At 41.9% G+C, this 25,790-nt stretch overlaps 1 protein-coding gene across 2 annotated transcripts in view; it reads right to left on the bottom strand.

Annotated features, from left to right (window-relative positions):
• The window catches only part of WWC1 (WW and C2 domain containing 1), a 112,182-nt gene that overhangs the window by 7,621 nt on the left and 78,771 nt on the right, over positions 1-25,790 (bottom strand). For both annotated transcript variants that reach the window (XM_063120562.1, XM_063120561.1), the window contains 10 exons: positions 25,088-25,196; positions 23,808-23,888; positions 22,647-22,733; positions 18,635-18,827; positions 15,475-15,627; positions 13,801-13,901; positions 7,389-7,530; positions 5,771-5,935; positions 1,881-1,973; positions 78-308 (listed from right to left, as the gene is read on the bottom strand). In XM_063120562.1, the coding sequence (XP_062976632.1) occupies positions 78-308; positions 1,881-1,973; positions 5,771-5,935; positions 7,389-7,530; positions 13,801-13,901; positions 15,475-15,627; positions 18,635-18,827; positions 22,647-22,733; positions 23,808-23,888; positions 25,088-25,196 (1,355 nt within the window). The remainder of the gene's footprint in view (positions 1-77; positions 309-1,880; positions 1,974-5,770; positions 5,936-7,388; positions 7,531-13,800; positions 13,902-15,474; positions 15,628-18,634; positions 18,828-22,646; positions 22,734-23,807; positions 23,889-25,087; positions 25,197-25,790) is intronic.

Genomic DNA, 25,790 nt, shown 5'->3' with positions numbered 1-25,790 from the left:
AAGAGGTTTTAAAAAAGCACCAAACATCAGATCCTATTGCCAATTTTCTAACAAAACCCAGTCTGTAGTATACTTACTTGTTTCTCTACCAGCCTCATCAGTATCCGAAATCTGTCATCCTCATCTATGCATTGGGGCAGTTCCTTCAGCCCCTGACTTTGCGCTTGTTCTAATTGTTCCTTCAGCTTCTTGAGGGCAGAGATCTCCAGTACCAGCTGACTGTGCCAGGTCTTTGAAGCCTGCAAGTCCAATTCCAGGTCCAGAGAGGTACGGATTAGGCGCTCAGGTCCAATGGTTTTAACAGAAGGCTGAAAAAAAGAACCAACAGTTTGTTGACTTAATTTTTAAAAATTTGATGGGCTTTATCATGTCACAAGAACTTAAAAATAAGAACACATGTGGTTGCTGACACCAAAATTAAATAATATCTTGATGAGAAATCCTTTACACATCCTCAACCTACAACAGCTTCCAAAATGATTCAAAACTATATGCCAGATGTTTTGCAAAGTAATTTCTCATTGGCACATTAAAAGAAACCGCAAAACATTTAAAAGTAAACTTCACCGACAACAAGCCATTTTAAGAGCTCATGTGTAAAATGCAAACCTGGAGCAGGGCACATCATTATTGCTCACAAACAGTATTTGTAACAAAAAATTATTTTAACATGTGAAAAAGCATACAGAGCCCACCATGATTTCATTATTGAAATAATAGTGGTAAAATATTATGTCGCCCTTTACTGTCACTTTAGTTTTATTGAATGTTTTTATTTCTGTTTTTATTGTTTTTTATGATGTAGAAGTATTTGCTTAGGTTTTATTGTAGCTTTAGTGTACATAGCCCATGGCGCCCGGTAGGTGTAGGGTTTGATTCATAAATCTATTCATTTAATTATCTCTACCTAGAAAGTGGAAAGTATGAGTGTATCACGTATGTCCGGAAATGTTTACCCACTTCTAGATGAATTAGAAACTTGAAATTTGACACGGTGATAGGTCTGGCTGAACAATGTAACAGAAAAATCTAAAAACATGAATTTTGGGTTTTTAAGTATTTAAGCATGCCTTTGTTGGGAGGCCAGACTTACTGGCATTTGGCGGCCATTGTGATTCCTAAGGTCAGCCTTGAGCAGTCAATCCAATTCCACATAAAGGGAAACAACCCACATAAATGGACTGCATCCATTTGCGGTGCCTCATCTCACCTGCCATGTGTGGTTTTAAAATCCTAACTAGATACAACAGCGTATCTTTGAGAGGCCGAACTCTGGACATACTCAAAGGCACCCTGTCCTGATATTGCTGTTTTCTCAGAAACTGAGGGAAGCACACGTGCAGTCTTCACCCTTAAGAGGGAGGGAGGAAAGGGAAGCACTCTGCACATACCCAGAAATAGGCTCAATGCCTGGGTTCCCCGCATCCACTGAGATCCGCTTCCCTACTATATGTTATACAGATATCTGGGCAATGCCGGGTATATTTTGAAAACATATTTTTAGGTTTGCATCTTTTTTAGGTGGTAGAAAGGGTGTTGTATGTCCTGATTGTTTTTTAAGTTTAGACGGCTGCTCCAGCCAAGGCATGATGGGAGGTGTAGGCATTTCAGGTAAAACAAAAAATGTGGTTTATCACGAAGCTCTAATTTAAAATACAGTTCTTATTAACACAATTTTCCATTTATTCTAATAAAACAATTTACTAACTCAACCAAAGAAAAAAAAACAAACCCCAACCAATCTAAAGATGAGTAAGTTGCAGAGAAATTTATTATTTATCAAATAAATGTTATAAACATTATTCACGGACCTGAGCAATGCTGGGCATATCAGCTAGTTAAATAAATAAAACAAGACACCATGTCAGAAAAATATTTACCCTTTTCATCCTAACACTTCGCCTCTCCACAGCATTCCGAACAAAGGGTGGTTTCTTAGACAGTGTTGAACTATCACTATCACTGCGATTAAGCTGGAAAAAAATAAATGAACAATAGTGAGGGAATTGATAATGCATGGTTGTTTATCTATCTTTAAGAGAAGAGCATTCTGCTGAAAGAAAAACATAGAATCATATGGGTGGAAGAGGGCACTTAGGCCATCAAATCCAACCCCCTACTCAGTGCAGGAATCCAATTCAAAGCCTGATAGAATGAAAAGTTAAAAGGCATGAGAGAAGCCAGGGAGAACAGAAAAAATAGTATCTTCATAACAGTATGGTCTTCAATCCCTAAGATCAATTTGTGAAACAGGGCAATGAAGAAGGGTCATAGGGACCTTTACATGCAGTGGATCCCAGATTCAATCCCTGGCATCTCCAGATAGGTCTGGAAAAGTCTCCTTTCTGAAATCCAGGAAAGCTGCTATTGGACAATTTTGTCAATACTGAGTTGGTAGACTCTGTGCTAGGTCTGACTCTGTATAAGGCAGCTTCTTACTTTCCTATGTTGTCAAGATATAATTCTATTAGTTTGGTATTAGAACCATTAACAGAGTAGCCCTCAAGAATTGAACTGGCAAGGCGTTTCTCAGAAAGGTTTATACCAACTGCTATACTTGCTGAATGCATTAAAGATGCTGCATCAATTCTGCAATAGGAGTATGCAGCCAGACACAATGGCATAAAACATTATGTTCAGGGTAATGGAACCTGTCTGTACTACTGAAATGTTCTGAAGCCTGCTTTTGAAGAAAAAACAAATATTTCAATCCCTGTAGTTCATTTAGAGCAGCAGTAGAGAAAGAAGAGGTTTTTATTCTTTTAATTCAAGTCCCTGGCCTTCATATGTCTACAGGATGCAAGGAAAAGCCTATATCTGTGACTTTTTACGATGAACCTGGACAAAGTTGGGGTACATCTTTGCTTTCCTTCTATTATTATTATTATTATTATTATTATTATTATTATTATTATTATTATTATTTTACCATTTCCATACCTCCCCATGGCCGAAGCTCTCTGGGTGGTTTACAAAAGATTAAAACATTAAACATTGTCTTTCGGATACCCAAAGCACCACCTGGAGTTTTCTGATTACAAGGAAGGGAACAACCTCACATTGCTCCACGTGCACATGCATATCATGCCCCCATCCCCAACCACTACTTTATCAGTTAGACAAATAATATAGTTTTTAAAGCTGCATCTTGCTTTTTTCTTCTTTTTTTAATGATACAATACATTCTATTTAGGATAGGTAAATGGAGGCAGCTGTAGTGCATCTCCTTCAGTGCATCTCCTGTTCATTGCACTGAGTCATCCATCTATCTCACTATGCCTGAATGCCCCTGTCATGTGCTATTTGTTACATGGCCTGATGCCAAAAGGCCTGTCTTAAAAAACAAGATGATGCAATTTAGAGGTCTAGCTTATTGTGGAGAGTTCAACTTGCAGCTAAATAAAAAGGAAAATGGATAGCTAGGGAGCCTGACAGTGTCTGAATTTGGAAGCAATAACTGTATCAGACCCTGTTGTGATTCATCCAAGCAATAGGCAGCCTTGATGTGCAGAAGGAACACCTTGTTCTTCAGCAGAGCCAGCCCATGCTTCATGAAAGGAACTTCCTGACAGTGTTTTCCTTGTTTGCTTCACAGACGGAAGTTAAAAGAGAGGGGTTATTTATAGTCTCTCCTGATCCTGTCTCCTGGAACTAATTAATTATGAATAAACATTTAATCAAAGAAGTGGCCCCGAGCATACATAACTGCAATGCACTGGACATGTTCATGCTTGGCTGCATCATATGTTGCAGTTGAAATCACAATAGTTTTTTTTCCCCTTTCAAATGTCTATTACTCCCACTCTCTATTTCTTTCCCTCTGCTTTCAATATAAAAGTCAAACCATCTAAAAACATTTTATCCAACATTAAGCTACAAAAAATAAGGAGAGGTTTCACACACATGATTTGCTATTAGCTGCATTGGTCAGTACATTTAGGCATTTAAGGACTAAACATATGAGTCTGGGTTACAGTCCTCTTTGTGGTGATGGGCAGGTGTAATTTTTAGACTATATACCACAGCTGCCCTTAAGTTCCTTTTTCAGTATAAAAGAGACATAGAAGAATAAACGAAGCAAGCTACAATCTGTGTGTCACATAATGTAACTCTTTTTAAGGAATTCTACTGTATGTGCAATTGAGCCAGTTGTTGCCTTTCCAAAGAACTGCCACCACAAGCAACAGGTTATTCTTTGGCATTTCTTTCACACCCACAGAGAAAAATCTCCAAAAGGGGCATAGTAAAAAATCTGGGAAGGCTTCAATGAATGAACACTGCACACTGCACACTACACATTCCATGCAAATACGAATCAAACAATGCCCTGAAATGGGTTTCTTCACAGTAGTTCAAATATTTCAGTTCAAGGAGAGAACAGAACAATCCTTGCAGGTTGGTTGTGTGCACACACACTGATACTCTTCCACATGCACCAGAGCTGCCAGTTCACAATGGGCACAAATTAATCTCAGATTTAAACTTGAATTGGTTAGAATGTAAAGCTTTCCTGTTGTCAGAAAACAACATACCAAGTAGGTATGATTACACAGTTGAACTGGTTTAACTTCTTTTGAAGAAAGGCAATGTATACATGCAAATTTCCTTCAGCTAGGAAGAGAGGCCAGTTCTTAGGTACACATGACACATATTTACTTGTTATTGCAATCCATAGATAGTGACTTAGCAACAAAGAATTTAACAGAACTAGTTGTATACAGTATATCAATCAACAGAGCATTCCATGGTGCATTCCTTTAAATGCCTGACTGAAAAAACTACATGCTTTTCCTATGCATTGGCCTGCCTGCTTGTCTACATTGGTAAACTCTTAATAAAAAGCATATATAAAAACACACTGATCTAGGCCATAATCCAAACAGATGAAAAGAAAATATCTGGCTGCTTGTTCAAATGGTTGCTCAAGCTTCCCAACAGAACATGCAATTGCTCTTTAAACTTCCCCAAATTCAAAACTCAGTTGGGGTTGGGTAGTGTTGAGTGACAGCTTCTGGAAGAGAAGCTTCCCAATTTCCCCTTTAAACAGCTATTGTGCTAAATCGTCACATTGCTTTTTGCACTTGGGAGAGTTTAAAGGACAGCTGGAAGAGGAACATGGATTCTATGGAAGCATCTACCTCCACTGTGGGTACACATATAGATGGTGTAGTTTCACTCCTCTGAATCACGGCCTTAAGTTTACAATTCTTGTTTTAACTGCTTGCCTAGCACACTGCAATTAATATTAGATTTCAAGTTTCTCTTTGTCTGAGTCAAACGAAATGCTATGCTAATCATGCAGTATGTAGCTTAAGGTTAGCTTTTAATTCAGATGGAGCATACTGCACATTGGGAGAGGAAGATTAAATTCCCCCGCCCTGTGCCATCATTCCCCCCAAATCCCCCCACCCTAGAATTTCAGGACAAAAATACTGTGGGAGGGAAGGTTTAATCCTCCATTCCCAGTGGATCCAAATCGGGCCCACAAGCTTACACTAAATTAAAAGCTAACCTTCAGTTACGCACTTCTACACATTCTTAGTATAATATGTAGTTTGTCTCTTAGAGACACCCAAAGAGCATTTTCATCAACCGGTAATAGAGGAAGTTGCATTTTTAACCTCCAATCCAAAAAGCATCAAGATTTCTCAGATTCAGTAGGGGATTCTTAATATTCCTCAAGAAGAGTGTATTATTAAGAGAAGTACCTGCTAGCATTCTATTAATGAAGGAAGGAGACAGACCCACACACACATGCCATTTTCCTTACCCGACACACGTAATGGCTCTGTGGTCCTGGAGAAAACGTTTTGGAACGAATTATAGTGCTGCCTCTAACAAAAGGAGTTCGTAGCGGGTTAGGTGTTCTTTTATCTTTTGGACGAACTACTGTGGAAGATTGTGGAAGAATGTCTGTGTTGGTTTCTTTATCCACCTGGAAGACAGAGACAATTCAGTGTCGTTTTCTCCACCAAAATGCAATCAGCATGACTACATTGATGCTGTAAAGGCAACAGGTGCACTGAATTATACATTTGGTTATGCTTTATATATAAAAAATACAGAGCAACACTATGGCACACTCCAGACATGTATCACCAGCAGTAAGTTTTATTTTAAAGGAGTCAACGCTTCTAAAAAATACCTCAGAACAAACAAACATCACAACAAGAGAAACTGGAGACAAAATATTATGGCCACAATCCAACACAGAGTTCAGTGTGCTAAAGCCTAACCATATTCATTTCAATGTTTTAAGTGTGCTTAATTCTATGTTGGATTGTGGTGTATAAAATTTAACAACTACTTTATAAATAGGGATTCTATTGTCAGCCAGTTTCTGAACATAACTTCTGGTATGCTTAAGGAAGCACTAATATAACTAGTTTTTAAGTACAAAGCTTAGTCTATGGAGGGAAGGAAGAATCCACCCAACACTACAAGTGGCTAAGCAGATGTACAAGGGCTGACTTAAGATAAAACACAGCTAAGTAAGAATGCCAGAAATATCCAAGTTCTTTTAAATTTTACATGTTGGTTTAGTTTTGTTGTTGTTGTTGCTTTTTTAAAGAAAGCCACATAAATCAGCAACAGAGACTGAGAGTTTAAATTAAAATGGTACTGACTTGATTAAGTGAAGCTCAGGAGGCAGGATGACAGACAGAAATAATAGGGAAAATAGAATCCAGGAGCTCTCATTGTGATGCTGTTAATGTGGAAATATAAGCCACTTCATCAACTTCCTAAATTTGCTTGAGGAAACAGGTAACGGTGCATGCAAGCAAAAGCATAACCTGGTTTGCCTATGCAAACATGGGTTTGTGCTGACAAGTCCATATGGGTCTATTTCATTTGCTGACAGTGAAATATTTGAGATAGTTCACAAGAGGCAAATGCCACCGGTATAATTTACTATGTATCATTATCAAGAAGTTACATGCCTTTATTCTAGCAACAAATAAAGGACTTTCATCCAGTTCAGAACCTAATAGCTCATTTCATGGTAATATCACCAGGTGAGAGTTATGGCTTGTGCTAATTTATCAAAAATATTTAAAGGTACAACGGAAAAAACAAAACATCAAAGCCCAACAATATTAAGCGTTTCTAGTTTCCTCATCTCTTATCTCCTACATGCCAAAGTGTGAGAGTTCAAGCCAGTTGCCATTCTGGTATTTTCCTGGTAGGTTTATGACTATGCATGTGCTGTATGAAGCCTAGTAAAGATGATAAATTCACAAGCAGACAAGAGAACAAAACGTAAGCTCAATTCCATCATGTTAGAGGTGAAGCAAGGAGACTGCAGCAGTAGCATAACGCTAACTCAGCTTGTCCTTGTAATCATCTGCTTTCAAGGGACAACTCTGCTTCCTTTGTGCTTTCTTTACCTTGATAGCTGCTGACTCAGCCTGTGAGAAGGATGATGGGGTCTCTTCTGTTTCCCATGTTGTCAGCCCACCATAAAGTTCTTCCTCTTCTTGTACTTCATTTTCACTGTTGTCACCTTCTTCAGCATCTTCCTCATCTTGCCTGTTATATAACAAAACTGCTCTGTAAATTGACAACATACCCTGGCAAAGCTATTAGTATTCCTGGACAGTGGAACTCATCTGTTTTCTACAGTGTTAAGAGATACATCACAGTGCTATATGATACACTGGAATGATCAGGACACTAGTGACAATACATTTGACTTACAGATGTATCACACCTTCCACTTCATCCACTACTCACCCCTTGTGGAGATTCTAAAACAAACAACATACCCCAGAAACAAAACCAAAAATATCTTCCACATGGTGGCACTTCATGCAGAAAGCCATAATGTTTGTATTGGGATTACCACATTAGTCAACTCAATTGCATTGAAAGTCTTCACATTAATGTCAAAGACCACCAGTGACATGTGTCATCAGTGTAAAGACTTTCCAGGAAACTGGGTTGATTCATGCAATTTAATATAAATATTGTGTAAAGCCCAGTGATGCACCTGCCATGCCACAATATAATATAGAGGTCTCCAAGTTAAGTTGATCCCAGGAAGTGATCAAAATAGTATTCAGAAGAGTATTTCATTTGTTTCTAAGTATAGTAAAGTAATAGTCAGACATAATCTGGCAAAAAGTTGCTAAAAAGGAACATGAACAATTTTAGATTTGACCTCAAGAATTCAAGGGTCATCATCTAAACCAAAAATGCAGGTTGCTTACCTGTAACTGTAGTTCTTCGAGTGGTCATCTGTGCATTCACACTTAATGGGGGGGGGGCTCTGCGCCTGCGCGGAGCCTCGATCGGACTTTTAATAGCTGAGAACTTTTTGGGCGGGAACCCCTCCCCCACCGTCAGGGCGTATATATGTGGTGTTCCCGCCCACTCCCTCAGTTCCTTGAGACTGATGACGATCTCTAGACTCGGGAGAAACCATCATCGGTATAGACAGGTATTGACACCGAAGTGGGGACGGTGGGGGGGTAGTGTGAATGCACAGATGACCACTCGAAGAACTACAGTTACAGGTAAGCAGCCTGCATTTCTTCTTCGTGGTCTCTGTGCATCACACTTAATGGGGCGATTAGCAAGCTGACTTACCGGAGGTGGGTAGGTGTCTTACTGCAGAATAGATGAGAGCACAGCTTTCCCAAAGCGAGCTGTGGAACTTGCTTGGACATCCATCTTGTAATGTCTGATGAATATGGAATGCGAAGACCAAGTAGCTGCTTTGCAGAGGTCAATAAGGGGAATTCCTCTGGCGAATGCGGTAGAGGTTGCTACTCCCCGTGTAGAATGGGCCTTCACTGTAGGTGAAATCTTGTATGCTAGTTGGATCGTTTGTCGAATCCAGGTAGCAATACATTGTTTGGAGACTGGTGTGCCTTTTTTAGGTTCGCCATAACAGATGAATAGTCTCTGTGTAGATCTGAAGGGCTGGGATCTAGCTTTGCAGAACGCCAGGGCTCTGTGAACGTCTAATGAGTGCAATTGTTTTTCCAGGTCAGAAGATGGGTCAGGAAAGAAGACTGGGAGAGAGATGGCCTCGTTTATGTGAAAATCCGGTGCGACTTTTGGAAGGAAAGAGATATCCGGTCGCAAGGATACCGATTCCTTGTGGAATGTCAGGTAAGGAGGATCGATCCTTAGAGCTGAAAGTTCACTAACCCTTCTAGCTGAGGTTATGGCAACTAAGAATGCCACCTTCCATGAGAGATGTTGGAGGGTGCAGGATGCCATAGGTTCGAAAGGATGAGCGGTAAGTATCTTTAGAACTAGTGGTAGGTCCCATGCTGGTGCTTGATCCCTGAGGGGAGGTGCAAGGTTGTTTAAACCTCTGAGGAAAGACCGCACCAATGGGTGACAAAAAAGTGTGTAGCCATCGACAGAGGAGCGAGTGTTCGATATGGCTGCCAAGTATACCTTAATTGATGAAGGTTTAAGTCCTGAGTCAAAAAGGTTTGTCAGAAATTGAAGTATATCCGTTATTGGGCACTGGAGCGGATCAAGTGAATTATCGGATGTGAATTGTTGGAAAGCCTTCCATTTGGAAGCATACGAGCGCCTTGTCGAAGGTCTTTTAGAAGCGTCAAGAATTCTTTGAACCCGGGTAGGTATCAAGGTTATCGGTATATCCTCCATGCCGTGAGTTTCAGGGTTTCGAGGTCTGGGTGGTGAACCCTGTTGTGAGTGTGAGATATGAGGTCTTGCCGCAACGGGAGGCTGATATAGTGTCCTTGTGCCAGACGGAGGAGTGTGTGGAACCAAGTTTGGCGTGGCCACCACGGTGCGATGACAATGGCATCTGTGTTCTCTTTGGCGATTTTCGCTATGACCTTCGTGAGAAGGGGAAAAGGTGGGAACAGATAGAACAATGTCCCTGACCAGTGGAGCGAGAAAGCATCCCCTAGCGATGCACGGTGCCATATTCTGGAGCAAAATTTGCTGCATGCAGTGTTCTGTGGGGAGGCAAACAGATCTATGGTGGGCTGTCCCCATTTCAGAAATGTGGAATGGCGAACTTCGGTTGCTAGTTCCCATTCGTGAGAGGTCTTTGACGAGCGGCTTAGGGAGTCTGCCAGGGTATTGGAGACGCCTGCGATGTGGACTGCATTGAGTCGAATGTTCCTGGACATGGTCCAGGTCAGGATTTCAATAGTGAGGTTGACGAGGGGTGGCGAGTGGGTACCCCCTTGTTTGTTTAGGTGCCATAAGACAGATGTGTTGTCCGTTAGGATTTGTATGTATTGATTTGTTATGACCAACTTGAACGCGACCATCGCCTTCCAAACAGCAAGGAGTTCCAATTTGTTGATGTGGAATTGTGTCTCCGTTGCAGACCAGCGGCCTTGAGCTTGGAGGGTGCTGCAATGGGCTCCCCAACCTGTAAGGGAAGCGTCTGTTGTGATGGTCTTTGTGTGAGAGGGAGTGAGGAATGGAATTCCTCGAGTCAGGTTTGATATGTTCATCCACCAGAGTAGGGATCTAGCTATGGTGTCTGGGATGGAGAGGCGGATCCGACAGCCGTCGGACGCGAAATCGAAAACTTCTTGTAGCCAGAGTTGTATGGGTCTCATTTTGAGATGTGCCCATTCTACCACAGCTACAGTCGCGGCCATGTGGCCTAGTAGTCTCTGGATGGTATACGCATCGTGCGTCTGTTGTAGAAAACTGTGGAAGCGAGAGAAAGAAGTTTGGTGGCTCTGTCTCTGGGAAGATATGCCCTTCCTTTTTGGGAGTTCAGTTGTGCCCCAATGAACTGTATAGTTTGGCAAGGTCGTAGGTTGGATTTTTCAGAATTGACGCAGAGACCGAGGGTGTCTAGGAGGTGAAGGGTGTAATTGAGATCGGATCGGAGTTTGTGTTTTCGGTCGATACGATTAACCAATCGTCCAGATATGGATAAATTTCGAGGCCCTGAGTCCTTAGGAATGCACATATGGGGGCCATGCATTTCGTGAAGACTCTGGGGGCAGAGGAGAGGCCAAATGGGAGGACTTTGAATTGGAAGACTTGTGACCCGATTGCGAAGCGGAGGTATTTCTGATGGTTGGGGTGTATTTGGATGTGAAAATATGCGTCCTGGAGATCGATGGATGCGAACCATACTCCTTGACGTAGAAGGGGTAGGATTGTCCCTAATGAGTTCATCCTGAATTTTTCAGTTGAAACGAATTTGTTTAGGGGGCGAAGGTCTAAAATGGGGCGGAGTCCTCCATCGTTTTTGGGAACAGTGAAGTATCGGAAGAAGAAACCGTTCGAGAATGGGTCGACGGTTACTTGTTCTATAGCCCCTTTTTGAAGAAGAGTGGAGGTTTCTAATTTGAGGACTTGCGTGGGAGGGGTAATCTTCACGATTCCGAGAGGCGGTAGGGTGTTGAATTTTAAGCGGTATCCGTTGGTTATAATGTCTAGTACCCATGCGTCTGTGGTGATGGAAGCCCAAGCATGACGAAATTGGGCTAACCTGTTGCCAAATCTTATAGGCGCAACCGAATGACTGTCAAAGATGCTGCCTCTGGGGTGGGTCAGTACGGCCTCGGGTCGGACGCGGTTTAGGGGGTTGGTATTGTTTTCGTTGCTGTTGCGGTTGGTACCGTGGGGTGTGATCCGTGAATTGCCTACTATAATAAGGGTTTTGTTGTCTGAGCCACCTACGGGGTCTGTTAGCCGTCTGCGTTGATGGCTGGCCGATTCCCATCTTTTTTGCCGTAGATCGAGCCTTTTATACAGAATCTAACTGGTCATCTGTCTTAGAGTTAAAGAGGCCTTCTCCATCGAAGGGAAGCTCCTCGATTCTGGTTCTGGCTTCGGGAGTGAGGCCTGCGGAACGTACTTGGTCTGAAAAAATCCCAAGTTCTTCTGATGGGGATACTCTGCCTTTTGTCGGTACTGTGTCGGCTGCAGACGGTATGGATGGAGTAGGTGACGCAGTCGAAGATGAATCGGACTGATAGTCTTCCTCTGATAGAGGAGAAGCATGTCTGATAGCTCGAGATGGAGCCCGTTGGCGGTTTGGTGGAGGTGGGAGTAGTCGGTCCCGTGGTGGGGATCTTAGCTCCCTACGCGGGGCGGTCAGTGATGCCCCTCTTGGTGGTACTGGTGGAGGAGGTGTGGAGGACCTCGGTCTAGGTAGGCGTGATGAAGGCTCATAGTATATGTCCTGGTATCTCGGACTCGGGCGTTCTGGGTATCCCCTCCAAAAATCATAAAAGTGATGTGTTGGTGGGGTTTAATGCTCATAAAAACGATCCCAGTCTCTATGGGGTGACCTGGAGCGGGCACGGTATGGATCGTGTTCCCGTCGTTGGTAGACATGTCGTTCCCTATCTCTGGAATGGGAATGCGAGGGAGAACGAGGCGGAGTACGCTGGTTCCGAGGAGAAGCAGTATAAGCTGCTTGGTTTGGTGGAACTGGTTGGTCCGGTGAGGTCTCTCGGGTTCGAGGCCGGGTTTCGGTTGTGAGGAGGTAATTCCACAATTTCTCCTTCCGATGCAGTCGAGATAGGCTCAATAACAAGAGGAGGTAATGGAGACCATATCAGTACTCGAATTGGAGAGCCCAAAATGGGGGGCGGTGGCGGCAGCGTTTTTGGAGGACTAGAATTTTTATTCTTTTCCTTCCTTTTCTTGGGCCGTATTTCGGCTGTCACTTTAGGCCTTTTTGCCTTTTTAGTCAGCTTTTTAGCCGCATTTTGCGCCATAGAGTTCCCAGAAGTTGGGAGACTGATAGGCGTGTTTCTTGAAGTAGACGCAGTGTTTTCGTCGATGGACACCATGTTGGGTTGACGCCCGGCGTCGATGGTTTGGAGGGCTTTTTGCCACAAGAGAGATTTTAATCTGTCCACCCTGTTTTTCCTTGCTTGCCTAGAAAAGGACATACAATGCCTGCAGGACTCGACAATATGGGTTTCTCCGAGGCACAGAAGGCAGAGGGTGTGTCCGTCGGAGGGTGGCAATTTACTGCCACACTGGCTGCATTTTGTAAACGGGGCCTTCGAGGCCATGCGCTCGAGGACGCTATGGGCGACGTTTACCCATCTGATTTCTATTCCTCTCTTCTTATTTGTTTTCCAGGAGATGAAAAAAAGGAGAAGAAGAAGAAGAAACGAAGAAACGAGTAGGGTCTCAGCAGAGGTGAGTATGAACACTCTAGTCCCGACGAAGCGAAAGAGGCGGCGGTCGAAGAGGAACTGAGGGAGTGGGCGGGAACACCACATATATACGCCCTGACGGTGGGGGAGGGGTTCCCGCCCAAAAAGTACTCAGCTATTAAAAGTCCGATCGAGGCTCCGCGCAGGTGCAGAGCCCCCCATTAAGTGTGATGCACAGAAACCACGAAGAAGAACATAGGAAAAGCACAGTACAGCACTTCAGGCAACTTTAGAATTTGGCGGATCCTACACAAAGCATTTTTCAAATCCAATTTGGGTTAACACAAGTTTAATGCAACAGAAATCTGTGTAGTCAATTTATGTCAAAAATATAGCTTTTCCAAACATTAGGGAAAAGTTGGCATGCTTTTGAAGATGTCAGTTTAATCTTGCAATCTTAACTTTTAACCTTAACTTCTAACAATAATTTTCTAGTTTATTTGTGTCATGTCAGCATAATGAAGAATTGTTGCATAGAAGAACATTCTTCTATGTAGATTTCAGGAGCTGGGACAAAACCCCTACCACAATAATGACAATATCCTTTGGCCACATGTTACGACCTTTAATTTAATCCTGCACTCATACACATGATCATAAAAGCCTACTAAAACTAAAGTACTACAGTGCTGTGATATAGCTGTTTCATACCACTTACCAGTTTTCACCGGTAAGTAAAGTGCTTCTGCTTTCTTCTAGTTTTTTCTCTACAGCTTCTAGTTCAACAGCAGTTTGTTCTAACAGTGCAGATACAGAGTCCTGTGGGAAATGAGATAATGACATTATCACTTCTTAATGTCCATTACGTTTCACCAAAGACTATCATTATTCAAAGTGAGTGTATAGTACATTGCCAGCTAAGTACATAGCTTAAACAAAAACAAAACTTCATGTTTTCTTCAACTGGATTTATTTCAGATATGCAAGTCTGAGGCTTTGCGTGGGTTTTCACATCACTTTAAGTCATAATGATTTATAAGCTACTCACAGTAGCTTATTTTGACAATAACTACTGTTATGCCCCACACGATCAGACATATAAGCTACTCTGTGTAGCTTATTTGCCCTGCCTTCATCCCTCCTCTCTCTACAGTCCTTGCACTCAGCCAGCAGGGTATTCCAGCTTCCTTTGTATTGGAAACCAAATCCCAGCATTCCCTGCACCAGAGCTACATTGCCTGCATCTCCCCAATTGGCCTCTAGGGGTGTATTCTTCTGTCTCCTAGCTCTGCCCATTATCAGCAGGTTGTGAATTGTTAGCTGCTTTTCAGCTCCCCGCCACCATTCCACCCAATGGTGGTGCCCCAATTCTCAAACTGTTCCTTCCCATTCCCATTCCCACCCCCTTCTCCCATCGCCACCACCCATTTCCCAGCTAGTTTTCAAAGCCGTTCCCTTATCTCCAACCATGTGCACCAAAAAGTGGGGTGGGGGCTCTAATTCCTTGACAGTTTGCTGGAATGGGGCAAATTTCTATATGCAGGATCTCCTTACGGAGAGCATCCAAATGCTGGGTGGGATGTAACTCCACGGAACTTTACAAGACTAGAACAAAAATTCACACACAAGTGTCTCTCATGGGAATGCACCCGATGCATAATGAAAACCCTGCACTGCTATACCTGTGCTTGAAAAAGGGGGGTGGCAGCTCTAAACCCTTGGAATTTTGCAGGAATGGAGAAAAATTCCATACACAGTTTCTCTTAGTAGGGAGGCACCCAATGCACCACCAAAATCCAGAGTGACTACAAAGACATGTGAGCAAAAATACCTTTGCATCAAAAAGGCAGTGGTAATTCTAAACCCTTGGCAGTTTGCAGGAATGGGAAAAAAATCACAAACAGCTTCCCCTAATAGGGAAGCAGTCAAGGCAGAACTAAAACCCAGCACAGCGATGCCTTTCCATGGCAAATGCGAGGGTTTGACACTTTGGATGTTTACAGAGTACACTGCCAAGGAAGGGGCACAATCTGTTGCTAGGCAGATTCCAGAAACAGAGATCTGCCAGCTGGAGGAGAGTTGCAGCAATGCATTTGACCTCTCTTGCCAAGCAATTCTATAGGCAATCTTTAAACCACTCTTTAAGCCACTGTGGAGTGCCAGATTACATGATAAGCCAAGATGGTTTAAAAAAAATCCTCACTACCGACCATGGTTTATCACGGTGTCTTATTTTGGCTAAATAAGCCACCATGGTTGGGGAAAACTGCTCGCAGACAACACAATAAACCATCATAGCTTATTCAGAAAAATAAACCATTGCGTCTTATTGTAACATGGAAACCCAGTCTTTGTCTCCTACAATATTGCAGTTTCTGGGAAACATGTTTACCATTTTCTCAGTGCAGGGTAGTTTAGAACAGGCATCCTCTTGCTTATTTTCACTGCTTTGCCTCTGTAGGTATTTATAGCTAAGGAGGTTATACCAGCGTGTTGACCTGTCACCAGACCTGCAAGTCTCAGCAAGACTAATTTGTGCACCTCCCTATAGAAGCAAAAGAAAAAAGAAAAAAAGCAATGGTCATCTTCAGAACATTCAAGAGAATGCATGGCCTTGAGGAACATTGTTCTCCCCTTGCAATTTAAGCATTACTCAGATAATTATTTCCATAACTGTGGCTTCACCTTTTTGAACTGCCACAGTTGTGCAAATCAACTGACAGCATATACAAGCACATCTTGAAATTCCAGTTCACACAAATGGATTCGAGCATGAGTGCCATGGTGTGGCACTATGCACACTCCTGAAATACTTTTGTGGGGCCCCACCCCAATGTCAACTGACCCTTAATAATAAAACATGCCATGATCATGAAATTACAACAGATATACAGTGTGATTTTATTAAGATTTTTGAAAATAATAATTTCCTTTTGTAAACTGCCATGGTATCATAAGATAAATGGTGGAATGTAACTAGTGGCCTTTGCCTAGCTGCAAGAGTGCTGGCAGGCCCAGGAATACAGATGCATTTGTTCAGCTACAACTATTAAGCGGCAAATATTAATATTAAACTATTAATATTTAAGTGTGCAATTTCAAGAAATTGAAACCTAATTCATAAATTCATTATGGTATATGAGTAACAAGGAAATTGGTATATTATTGTTGACATATCTCTACCTATAAAGCAGAAAGTGTGTGTGTGCGATGTATGTCCGGAAATGTTTACCCACTTTCAGATGAGTTAGAAACTTGAAATTTGGCATGCTGATAGGTCTGGTTGTACAATGTACCAGAAAAATCTAAAAGCACAGATTTTGGGGTTATAAGTATTTTTAAAGAATTTAATAAAAACCAAGGCTTACACCTACAACTGTCAACATGCCTTGGACAGAACTCTCAGCATGCCTTGGGCCGGAGGCCAGACTTGCTGGCCTTTGGCAGCCATTGTGAGTGCATGAGCGGGTTGCCACTGTGTGTCTTTCACAACCACAACTACTAAGTTTGACTCAAGCAGTCAAACCAATTCCACATAAAAGGAAACAACCCACATAAATGGGCTACAGCCATTTGTGGTGCGTCCTCCTGCCCTCTGCGTTGTTTCAAAATTGTAACTAGATACAACAGCATGACTTTAAGGGGCCAAACATGTTCAAAGGCACTCCGACCTGATATTGCTGTTTTCTCAGAATCTGGGGGAAGCAACAGCACAGCCTTTGCCCTTAAGAGGGAGGGAGGGAGGAAAGGGGCACTCTGTGCATGCCCAGAAATAGACCCTATGAAGGAGGGAAAGTGTCCGGCCCAGCCCTGGCCCTTCAGTACAGTCTTCTGATGGAGCACTTGGTGGGAGAGAAGAGCAGGCTGAGGCAGTCTCAGCAGGATTGGCTGGAGCTGGGCACGTCCTCTAATAGCCGCTTACCTCCCCTCCTCGGGGATGCTACTCCTCGACACTCTCTTGAGGAGCAGCATCAGCAACAAGAGGATGTCTCAGAGGATGCAGGCACCTGTGGTCTGCCAAAGGCACCCTGGGAGGTGTAGCTCTGGCATGTAGAGTGGCTGATTTAAAATAAAGCATAGGTGAGCAACCCAGGTCACTAACTCTCAATCCTAACTCAGCTCCCACTTCCCTGACCTCTCACTAACTGTCTTTGTACTCCTTCTACCTGACGTTCTCCTCTGCCCGCCATTCCATTCTACCTTCAGCTATCAGTCATTCCTCCATTTACTGTTTCAATGGTATAGTCAGGCTTTTACATACAAATCATAAACTTTATTCAGTAATTCCTGCATCTGTCTTGAAATGTTGTGGTTTAGTTATGACAGGGGGGAAATGCAGCATAAAAAATCTCATCAAGTTAAAAGGTTTTGGAAAATAATAAAAATAATAAAAACTCACTTGGCACTTAATAGCCATTAATGCAGTCACTAGGCAAGCCTGCCTGGAAAAAAGAAGCCTGCCTGGGAAAAATCCACAAGCAGGCTGCCACAGCTAAGAAGGCCTACTCTCCAGTTGTCTCCCACCACACCGGAGATGGTGTTCAAAGATTAACACGTTATTCAGAGACCTACGCTTACATCTACAACTCCCAGCATGCCTTGGGCAGGAGGAAAGACTTATCAGGCTTCAGCAGCCATCATCTGGAAGTGGTTTTCCATCCTTGCTCACATGTCACTAGGCAGCATCGGGAGCAGTAGGGGAGGAGGACGCAGCTCTGGGGTTGTCGCCAATGGCAATGACTAAGTCAGTCAGTCAGTCAGCTGGCTGCCTCCCTTGTGGCCTACCCACAGACACCGATTGCACAGTGCAGCATGCACTGGCTCCGCCAGATTTTACTTCCTGTGATCCTCAGTGGCAGGACTCCCATTGTGCAAGTCAGCACCACGGCGAAATGCATGCTGGGTGTTGTAGTTTTTGTTTTCTGTGGGAACAAGTAAAATCATGGTGGCACCCCCAACACCCCCATGTGTCAGCATGAGAGATAAAAAGGAAATGAATTTAATTTGTTTTAAAGTTACATCACAGGTCAAGCACTGGCCTACCTTGCAGGGTTGTTGTGAGGGTGAGAGAAGTTAAAAAAGATACAAATTTAATTCGTGTAAAAGTTAACTCACCGGCCTAGTACCAGCCTACTACTTTAAGATGATTACTTCGCAGACATATAGCTTAGGCGGCCCAAGCAATGCTGGGTATATCAGCTAGTTATTAATAAAGGTATCACATTTCATTTTGTGTGTGTGGCTTTTTACTGATAGTTCAATGCTGGATTCACATTTTAACTGCTGCTATTTTAGTTGTTTAATTTACTAGCTTGCTTTTAAAGTTTTTATTGTTTGTTATATTGTATTATTATTGCATTGCTAGACTGCCATGTGAGGGTTTATACTCAAAATTTAAAGGAAGAATATAAATATATTAAATAATTACTACCCCCAGAAGATACATTACAAAAATAACTACAAACTGTAGAGGGGATGTTAACTTATTCATCACTCAAACGTTTAACTCTAAGCACTAAAAGCATTTGCATGTAGTAAAAATGAACACTGACCAAGCACTCTTCAAGATGGCACTTATCCACAGCACAGACATCAACCCTGAGTGTCTTCTGTCGTAAAACAGAGTGAGGGATTGCAACACAAAATAGTTCGTTGTATATGAGATTGTCTGATGCTTCCATGAGTCTTGTGCGGAACAAACAACTTGTGCTTTCAGAAGAAGGAAGAACAGCAACACGAATGCTCCTGTTGAAAAATAGCTTAATCAGCATTTCTTATTGTACAAGCTTATTGCATATATGGGGGTTTGTGTTGCAAGAGTCCTGTACAGTTCAGTTCATCATATGAGAACCTAGTATAGTAGAAAGACTAATCCCCAACATTATACCAAAGTGATGCTGCTATATTTTCTTTTGCCCTGAAACTATATCTCTCTGCTAGGCACTACTATTTTGTTTCAATGGAGCTTCAGTTGGAATGTTTTCTTTTTTAATTTATTATATCGAATGGTCAAGATGAAACCTATGAAAGGTTTCAATAGTCCAATGATGTGTACAATTTAATTACAGATGTGTAAGAACTACAAGTACTTGGAAACATTTAGGATAAACTGTATCAAAAACCTCTATATCTGTCATGGAATCTTTTTTCCCATCTTTAGCACAGAGACAGCAGAACACATAGAACTGAGATGTCCCCGTCTAATTTATGCAGGACAAAAATCAGTTTGCTGGAATTCCCTTCTATTAAGATGTTAGGTGGGATAAGTCTCTAGTACCCCAGAACCATTCATTACTATTTTTTAACAAAGGAAAACATTTTTAGATATGATCTAATCATAATAATTCATGCATTAAACAATTCAATTGCTTATAACCTCTACTACTCATGTTTAATCTCGAAACAGTTAATTTGCAGTTCATTTTCGCTGTTCCTTGGAAAACATTTCCTAGACCAGTATTCATTAATAGCATGAACCACATCAACTTGTTTTGAAGATTTGTGGATTTGCTTTTGTGTGCTCGTAACAGTTTCCTCCTAAGTTTTGTATTTCACCAAGGGTTGATTCACATTAATGCTCCAAGCTGATTGATTAAGCAACATGTTTCAAGCAAAGTTCTCAGTGTTCTGAGGTCTTTAACATTCTTCCTTCACACCTGACTCTGAAACAAAACTGTCCAAAACTCAGCATATTAAGACCTGGGTACTGGACATTTTCCATTATTATCTCCCCACCAGAATTTTAATCAGGCCCTGATGAAGCACCTCAACCCCCTGTCACCAGGGAGAGCTACGAGATACAAACTACTCTTCTGCCCTATCCCCCCAAATATGTTGATTTCTAAATGGTCCCATTTTAAATGTTGTTTCTAAATGGTCCCATTTTAACTCGGTTTCTATTGGCATTCATCTCCTAAGTTCTCTATTAGAGGGTGTGATTTGCATAACCTAGATTTCTTGACCATCCATCAGTATTATTAGTCATCTTATTACCTATACTCTGTGTGTGAGAGTCAAATTAAACCCTTCATGTTCCGTAATAAATGCCTGCTATTTAATAGTAAAGGCTTTTAGTCCAGTAGGTATGTGCTAGTTTATGGTCCATTTTACAATAGGGGTATCATTCAATTAGACAGTATCACACACATTTTCCACTATGTGATATTTCACTGCATGGTAATGCCTTAGCACCAAGCATCTGCATGGCGAACAATGTATATTTTAAACACTCATGTTAGCCACACATTACACATGGGGAATTTTGTCAACTTATAAATTGAACTGAAAATGGAGGAAAATGAATGTAATAACATCGTCACAAAGTAGTTCTGATGGGGAGGGTGATAGAATATAAGGAATATAAAGTGAACATCATCTGTTTTCATATACCAATTATTATATGAATCAACATATCAAACTCAAAACAGTGTCACCTGCTATTAACAGGTTTAATTTATGCCTAACATGATACCAACATTTAGATATTATATCTCAAATCCAAAAAATGTGGTGTAATAGTGGAAGTGTGGAATCCCTCTTTTATTCACTTGAAAGGATTGTTCTTTTCATTTCAGGTAAAATTATAGGCATACATTTTACCATACCTTGACTAAAATTTTGCAAAGCCAGTGTGAACTAAATGTATGGCTCTCCAGGCCAGATCCAGCCTTTAGGCCACCAATGACTATCCCTAATCTGTAAGAAGCAATTTCTTAAGATACAGAGGCTCAAAGGATATTCCAACAATACTGCAACAAATCTGGGCTTACCACTTACAAAGCTTCTGACAATCCTAACTCCCAGACACAAATACTTATATGGTACACAAATTCCTTGCATTATATTTTACGGTACCCACCTTAAAAACATAATGCATGTACCTGCCCTCACACTTTTGGGGGTTAGGAATTGAATGGGTAGCAGAGCTATTCACTATTAGTAATGCTGAACAAAAGTGCAACCCTATGTACGTCTACTTGGAAGTCCTACTGAGTTAAATGGAGCTTACTCGTATGTATGTATGTATGTATGTATGTATAGGATTGCAGCACTAGGAGCACTAAAGTTTAGGGGAAAGAACAACGACGACGACAACAACCAGTAAATCACAAAGCCTTGTCCTGTGAAAAGGAGACATTCTACTTCATATTTATGAAATCACACTTGAAAGCAATGAAACCAATCAGTCATGAGTTAGGCCAGTGGTTCCCAAAGTGGGCGGTACCGCCCCCTTGGGGGTGGTGGGATTGCATAGGGGGGCGTTAAGAGGCAAGGGGGCCCTGGGGGGGCACTAAGAGGCAAAGGGGCGCCGGGGGGCGCTCGAGGTGGTCTTTTCCGAGAAGCGCCTCTCCAGAAGGTCTTAAAACCCAGCAACATTTTTATAGGAGAAGGTAGTTTGGTCCCAAACCAAATAGGGGTGTCCACACATGTATTAATACCATTTAAGAAGAGTCCTTTTAATGGTGAATTGCTATCCTGCACTATGGAGAGTGGTTCAGAAGCTCCTGGTTGCATTTCCAACATCATATTTGGTGGAATGTGGTTTTAGTGTGGTCTGCCTACTTCTCTCCAAGCAAAGAAATCAACTCCAGATAACTAAACGTGGTGATTTAAGACTCACGTTAAATGACTTTAAATCAGACATTGGGAAACTGGTATCACTTCATCAAGCCCATCCATCACATTAAGAATTTACAGAATAGTGAGGTACTCTACCCTAGTTACTAAATGTGATATCTAATATCCTTGCTTAATGACTATCAAACTGAAAAGATGATATCACTGGATCAAGCTTAATTGAATAAACTAAAAAAAGTTAATTGGATTTTGAATAAACAATCAATTGTTACTGTTTTGAATTTTATTGTTATCATCCTTAGTAGGTCGTTGAAAACCACTATTCTGAATAATGATTTTTATAGTGTGGGGGCGGCGGGCACTGGGCATGAGTTTGTGGAACCAAGGGGGCGGTGACCACTGAGTAAGGCAATTGCATTCAGATCAAAACATCCACAACAGATGAAAGGATGGTCATTGATGCTCTCCCCTGCAATCCCCTATGCCCCCCAAAGATCAACTCGAGAACCGTGGGTCTTGGTGCTGGGCTACAGAGGAAGGAGGGAAATCAGCAGATGGCAGGAGCATTTTGAGTGAAACTGTACTCAGTGGCTGTTCCTGCTGGAACAATAAAAGCTAGATCCAACCCCATGAATTTGCAAAAGCCCACAGGAATGCATCAAACTTCAGGAATAATTCCAATTTCCTATGCCATCTGCTGAGCTAAAGTAGGCAGTTGTCTACCTACTATTTGTTCAACACTAGTCTCGAAATATATTGTTTTAAAGTATAGTTAAGAATAAGAGTGAATGCAAATGCTATGGAAGGATAGTTAAATGTATTTCTACAGGTGGGTGGTTGTACAGGCTCAAAAGAAGTTGCTGATAAAAATAGGACTGTGCTTTTCTGCCTAACTACAGTATATAAAAAGTACATGTAAGATGATTGATCAAGAGAGCCACAGGCATCTTTTACAGGCATTTTTAATTTGTCATTCCACTTACTTACACTTTCTGGTCTTGCTGTGGCAGGAGAGCAGGCACATTATTCACCTGGGCAACGAATATTGCAAATTGTTTATTTTTGTCATCGTACCTGAATTGGAAAATAAGTGGAAAAGGCAACTGTAGGCAGTAATAAAATTACCCTAATCACAAAAGAGGCTTTCCATACTCTACGACACTTCCAGATTTTAAAGCTTAGCTGCTATGCTAACGATGCAATCCCACATATGCTTACCTGGGAGCATGACCAACTGAGCACAGTAAGACTTACTTCCAAGTACATTTGCATAGGCAACAGGGCTACAATCCCAAGCATATTTTCCACTGAACTCAGTGAGATTTAATTTAAGAAAATATCCTTAAGTTTAGGGAAAGGCGGATTTGCTGGATTCTGTTCCAAAAGGTTTGATTGAACCAGAATTAGTTTATTCAGGGACCCACCAAAATTCCAGATTGACTGTTGAATCTACCATCCCTTAAAATGAACAAGATGTTTACACTTCACTCCACCACACTGGGGCTATTCACACAACACAACAGGTGAAACTGCAGTGTGTGCAGGTCATGTGGGGCCACAATTTTGAATATGGTATCCAAGCTTGGGAGTTGTTGTGTTGTGTGAACCCAGAAAGAGTGGATTATGCGAAGGTTAAACAACCCTCGCTTAACCTGTGATTTGTTTTAGGGCTATGCCCTAAATACCACCATGCTGGGTTTGAAAACCCCAAGCAGGAGTAGCACATGCAACTTCACAGGTTAAATAACCCACACTTAGCTATGGTGTGTTGTCTGAACACAGTGACGGTTAACAAGGTTATTCAGTGTAGGAAGCCAATCAAGCAGTTAGATTTTGTCAACCTTTTATACCATGCTGAGGTTAGTAAAGGATACTGAAGTAAAAAGGTCCTGAGACCTGTGAGTTGAGACCTTGTCATAAAGTCAGCAATATTCTCCATCAATTCCCAAATATACTCAAACCCATATATATATATATATATATATATATATATATATATATATATTTCTCCCTTATGTACTGAAGGAGATGAAATGAATGCTGAACATTGACAGTAACTAGCAAAACGTAAAAGACTCCATAGTGGGAGAAGTATCAGGTATTAATAAGGATACAAGTTCAAAACAGAGCAGAAACCACTCAGCTTACTTCATTGAAATCTGAACTTTAGCAGTGCTAACTGTATCTGCATCATCGTTGTCAAACACAATAGCTTCCAACACACAAGGCCTGAAAAGACATCAAGAACATTTGAATAGTAAGTTTTTGAGTAAGTTTTTGTGGAAAGTGTTTCTTCCAACATCCAAACAATTTACACAAGAAAACCCTTTATAGATTGGATATAGAATGACAGAAACATGTTGGCGCCAACTGAATGTTGAATACCCTGCACCATGAAATTCTTGGTAGAGAAACTCTGCCTATTCTTTTTCTAAAAAGCTGAACTCTGAAAAAATGCTTTTATGCTCAGAAGCTATCTCGCTCCCTCTCTTTTGTTGTTGTTGCAATAAACAAACATGGACAATGTCAAAGGGCCTGTTCAGAGATCGCCTCCTCACTGCACCACGGGATTCTCCCCAAGAAAATTGGGATCTCTCTTACTATTGTATTCAACACCCATTAAAGATAATTTGATTTTGAAGTCACGGGGGCTGCCATATTCAAATAATTGTAGGATCTCCCACTTTGAGCTTTCATCTCTTCCCACAATGAAGGTATGATGGGAGAGATGCAAGGGTAACAGGGAAAATTACATAGGAGACACACAAACCCAAGGCCCATTCCATTACTCCCCCCAAAGAAAGGTTAGAAAGCTAAAAAAGATTAGAAGGAGTAATCAGGCTGGCTTCAGGCTTGAATGGGCCCTTGGCATATTGCCACTAATGGCCCCCCTTGATGACAACACTGATGGATTGAAACATTGCTCATTGGTGCAACTTCCTGGTGGCTTTACTCACTGGCATAAGCACATTTCCTATGCATTCTGATTGGTTGTTCCGCTCTAGGCAGCCACCATTTTTAACCTAAGTGCTGCAAGGCTTTGCAATATGGGGAATTAAAAATGGTAGCCTCTTTGGTCCAATGAGAAGGAATGGTGTTAGATAAGGGATGACAGCCTTCTAGGGGGCAGCTGTGCACTGAATGCCAGTATGGTGGGGCTGGGAGTTGTGCTTCTGGAAGGTCCAACTTGCCAGCAACCACAGGAGGAGGGGCAGGGAGAGTAGGCGTCAGCCTCAGTGGGCTCTGCCAGCTGCCCAGGTATCCTAAGTGCTGATGTCGAACCTGGGGCATTTTTACCTATAAACATACAGCCAAAATCTTGGAAACCCTTTCAACTCAAATAGGCAGTCTTATAACACCTGGCTTTGCTGATTTGGTCAGGATTCGTATATACACAATTTGGCATGGAACAACTTGGATCAGAATACCTTTGCACAGTTGCTTCGTACACTCCACTGTCTCCAGCAACTGACTCATCTGACACTGCAGCTGATACACATGCTACCTTCGGTGCAGCTCCTTCAACCAAATTTATACCTACAAAAATGCAGGGAGGAAAGTTAAAATGGTGTTAACAATTTTAACATGAGTTGGCCTGCACCAACAAATTCGAGACTAAGTGATTCAATGCTGAGGTAGGGGGAGCAATGGGCTGACTCAGTATAGGTTAGTTTTATAGGTTAAGATTATGGTCCATCACAATTCAAGAATGTTTCAAAAACAGGTTTGAAGGTTCTATGGACTAGACCAAAATATATTCTGGCATACAAGACTAGGGCCATTTCTACACTTGCCTTTTTTCCAGGGACCGCCCTGGGATCATCCCTGTGCATGCAAATGACACACAGGGGATCCTGGGAGCAGACAGGCACGATCCCTCCATTTTCCTGGGATAATCCTTAGGTGTAGAAAGGGCCTAGGGCTACACAGCGTATGACTCATCAAGCCAAATGCAGGCCACCATCTTGAGATGTGTGTGTGTGTGTGTGTGTGTGTGTGTGTGAGAGAGAGAGAGAGAGAGAGAGAGAGAGAGAGAGAGAGAGAGAGAGAGAGAGAGAACCAACTTTAAATAAAGATGCTTACACTTTCTACAACTCACCTGGAAGCCTATCACTATTACATTCGAAGGGT

Source organism: Elgaria multicarinata, chromosome 3 (genome assembly GCF_023053635.1).
Source record: "Elgaria multicarinata webbii isolate HBS135686 ecotype San Diego chromosome 3, rElgMul1.1.pri, whole genome shotgun sequence".
In the NCBI taxonomy this organism is placed as follows: domain Eukaryota; kingdom Metazoa; phylum Chordata; class Lepidosauria; order Squamata; family Anguidae; genus Elgaria; species Elgaria multicarinata.
This window is presented reverse-complemented; position numbering and strand designations above follow the sequence as displayed.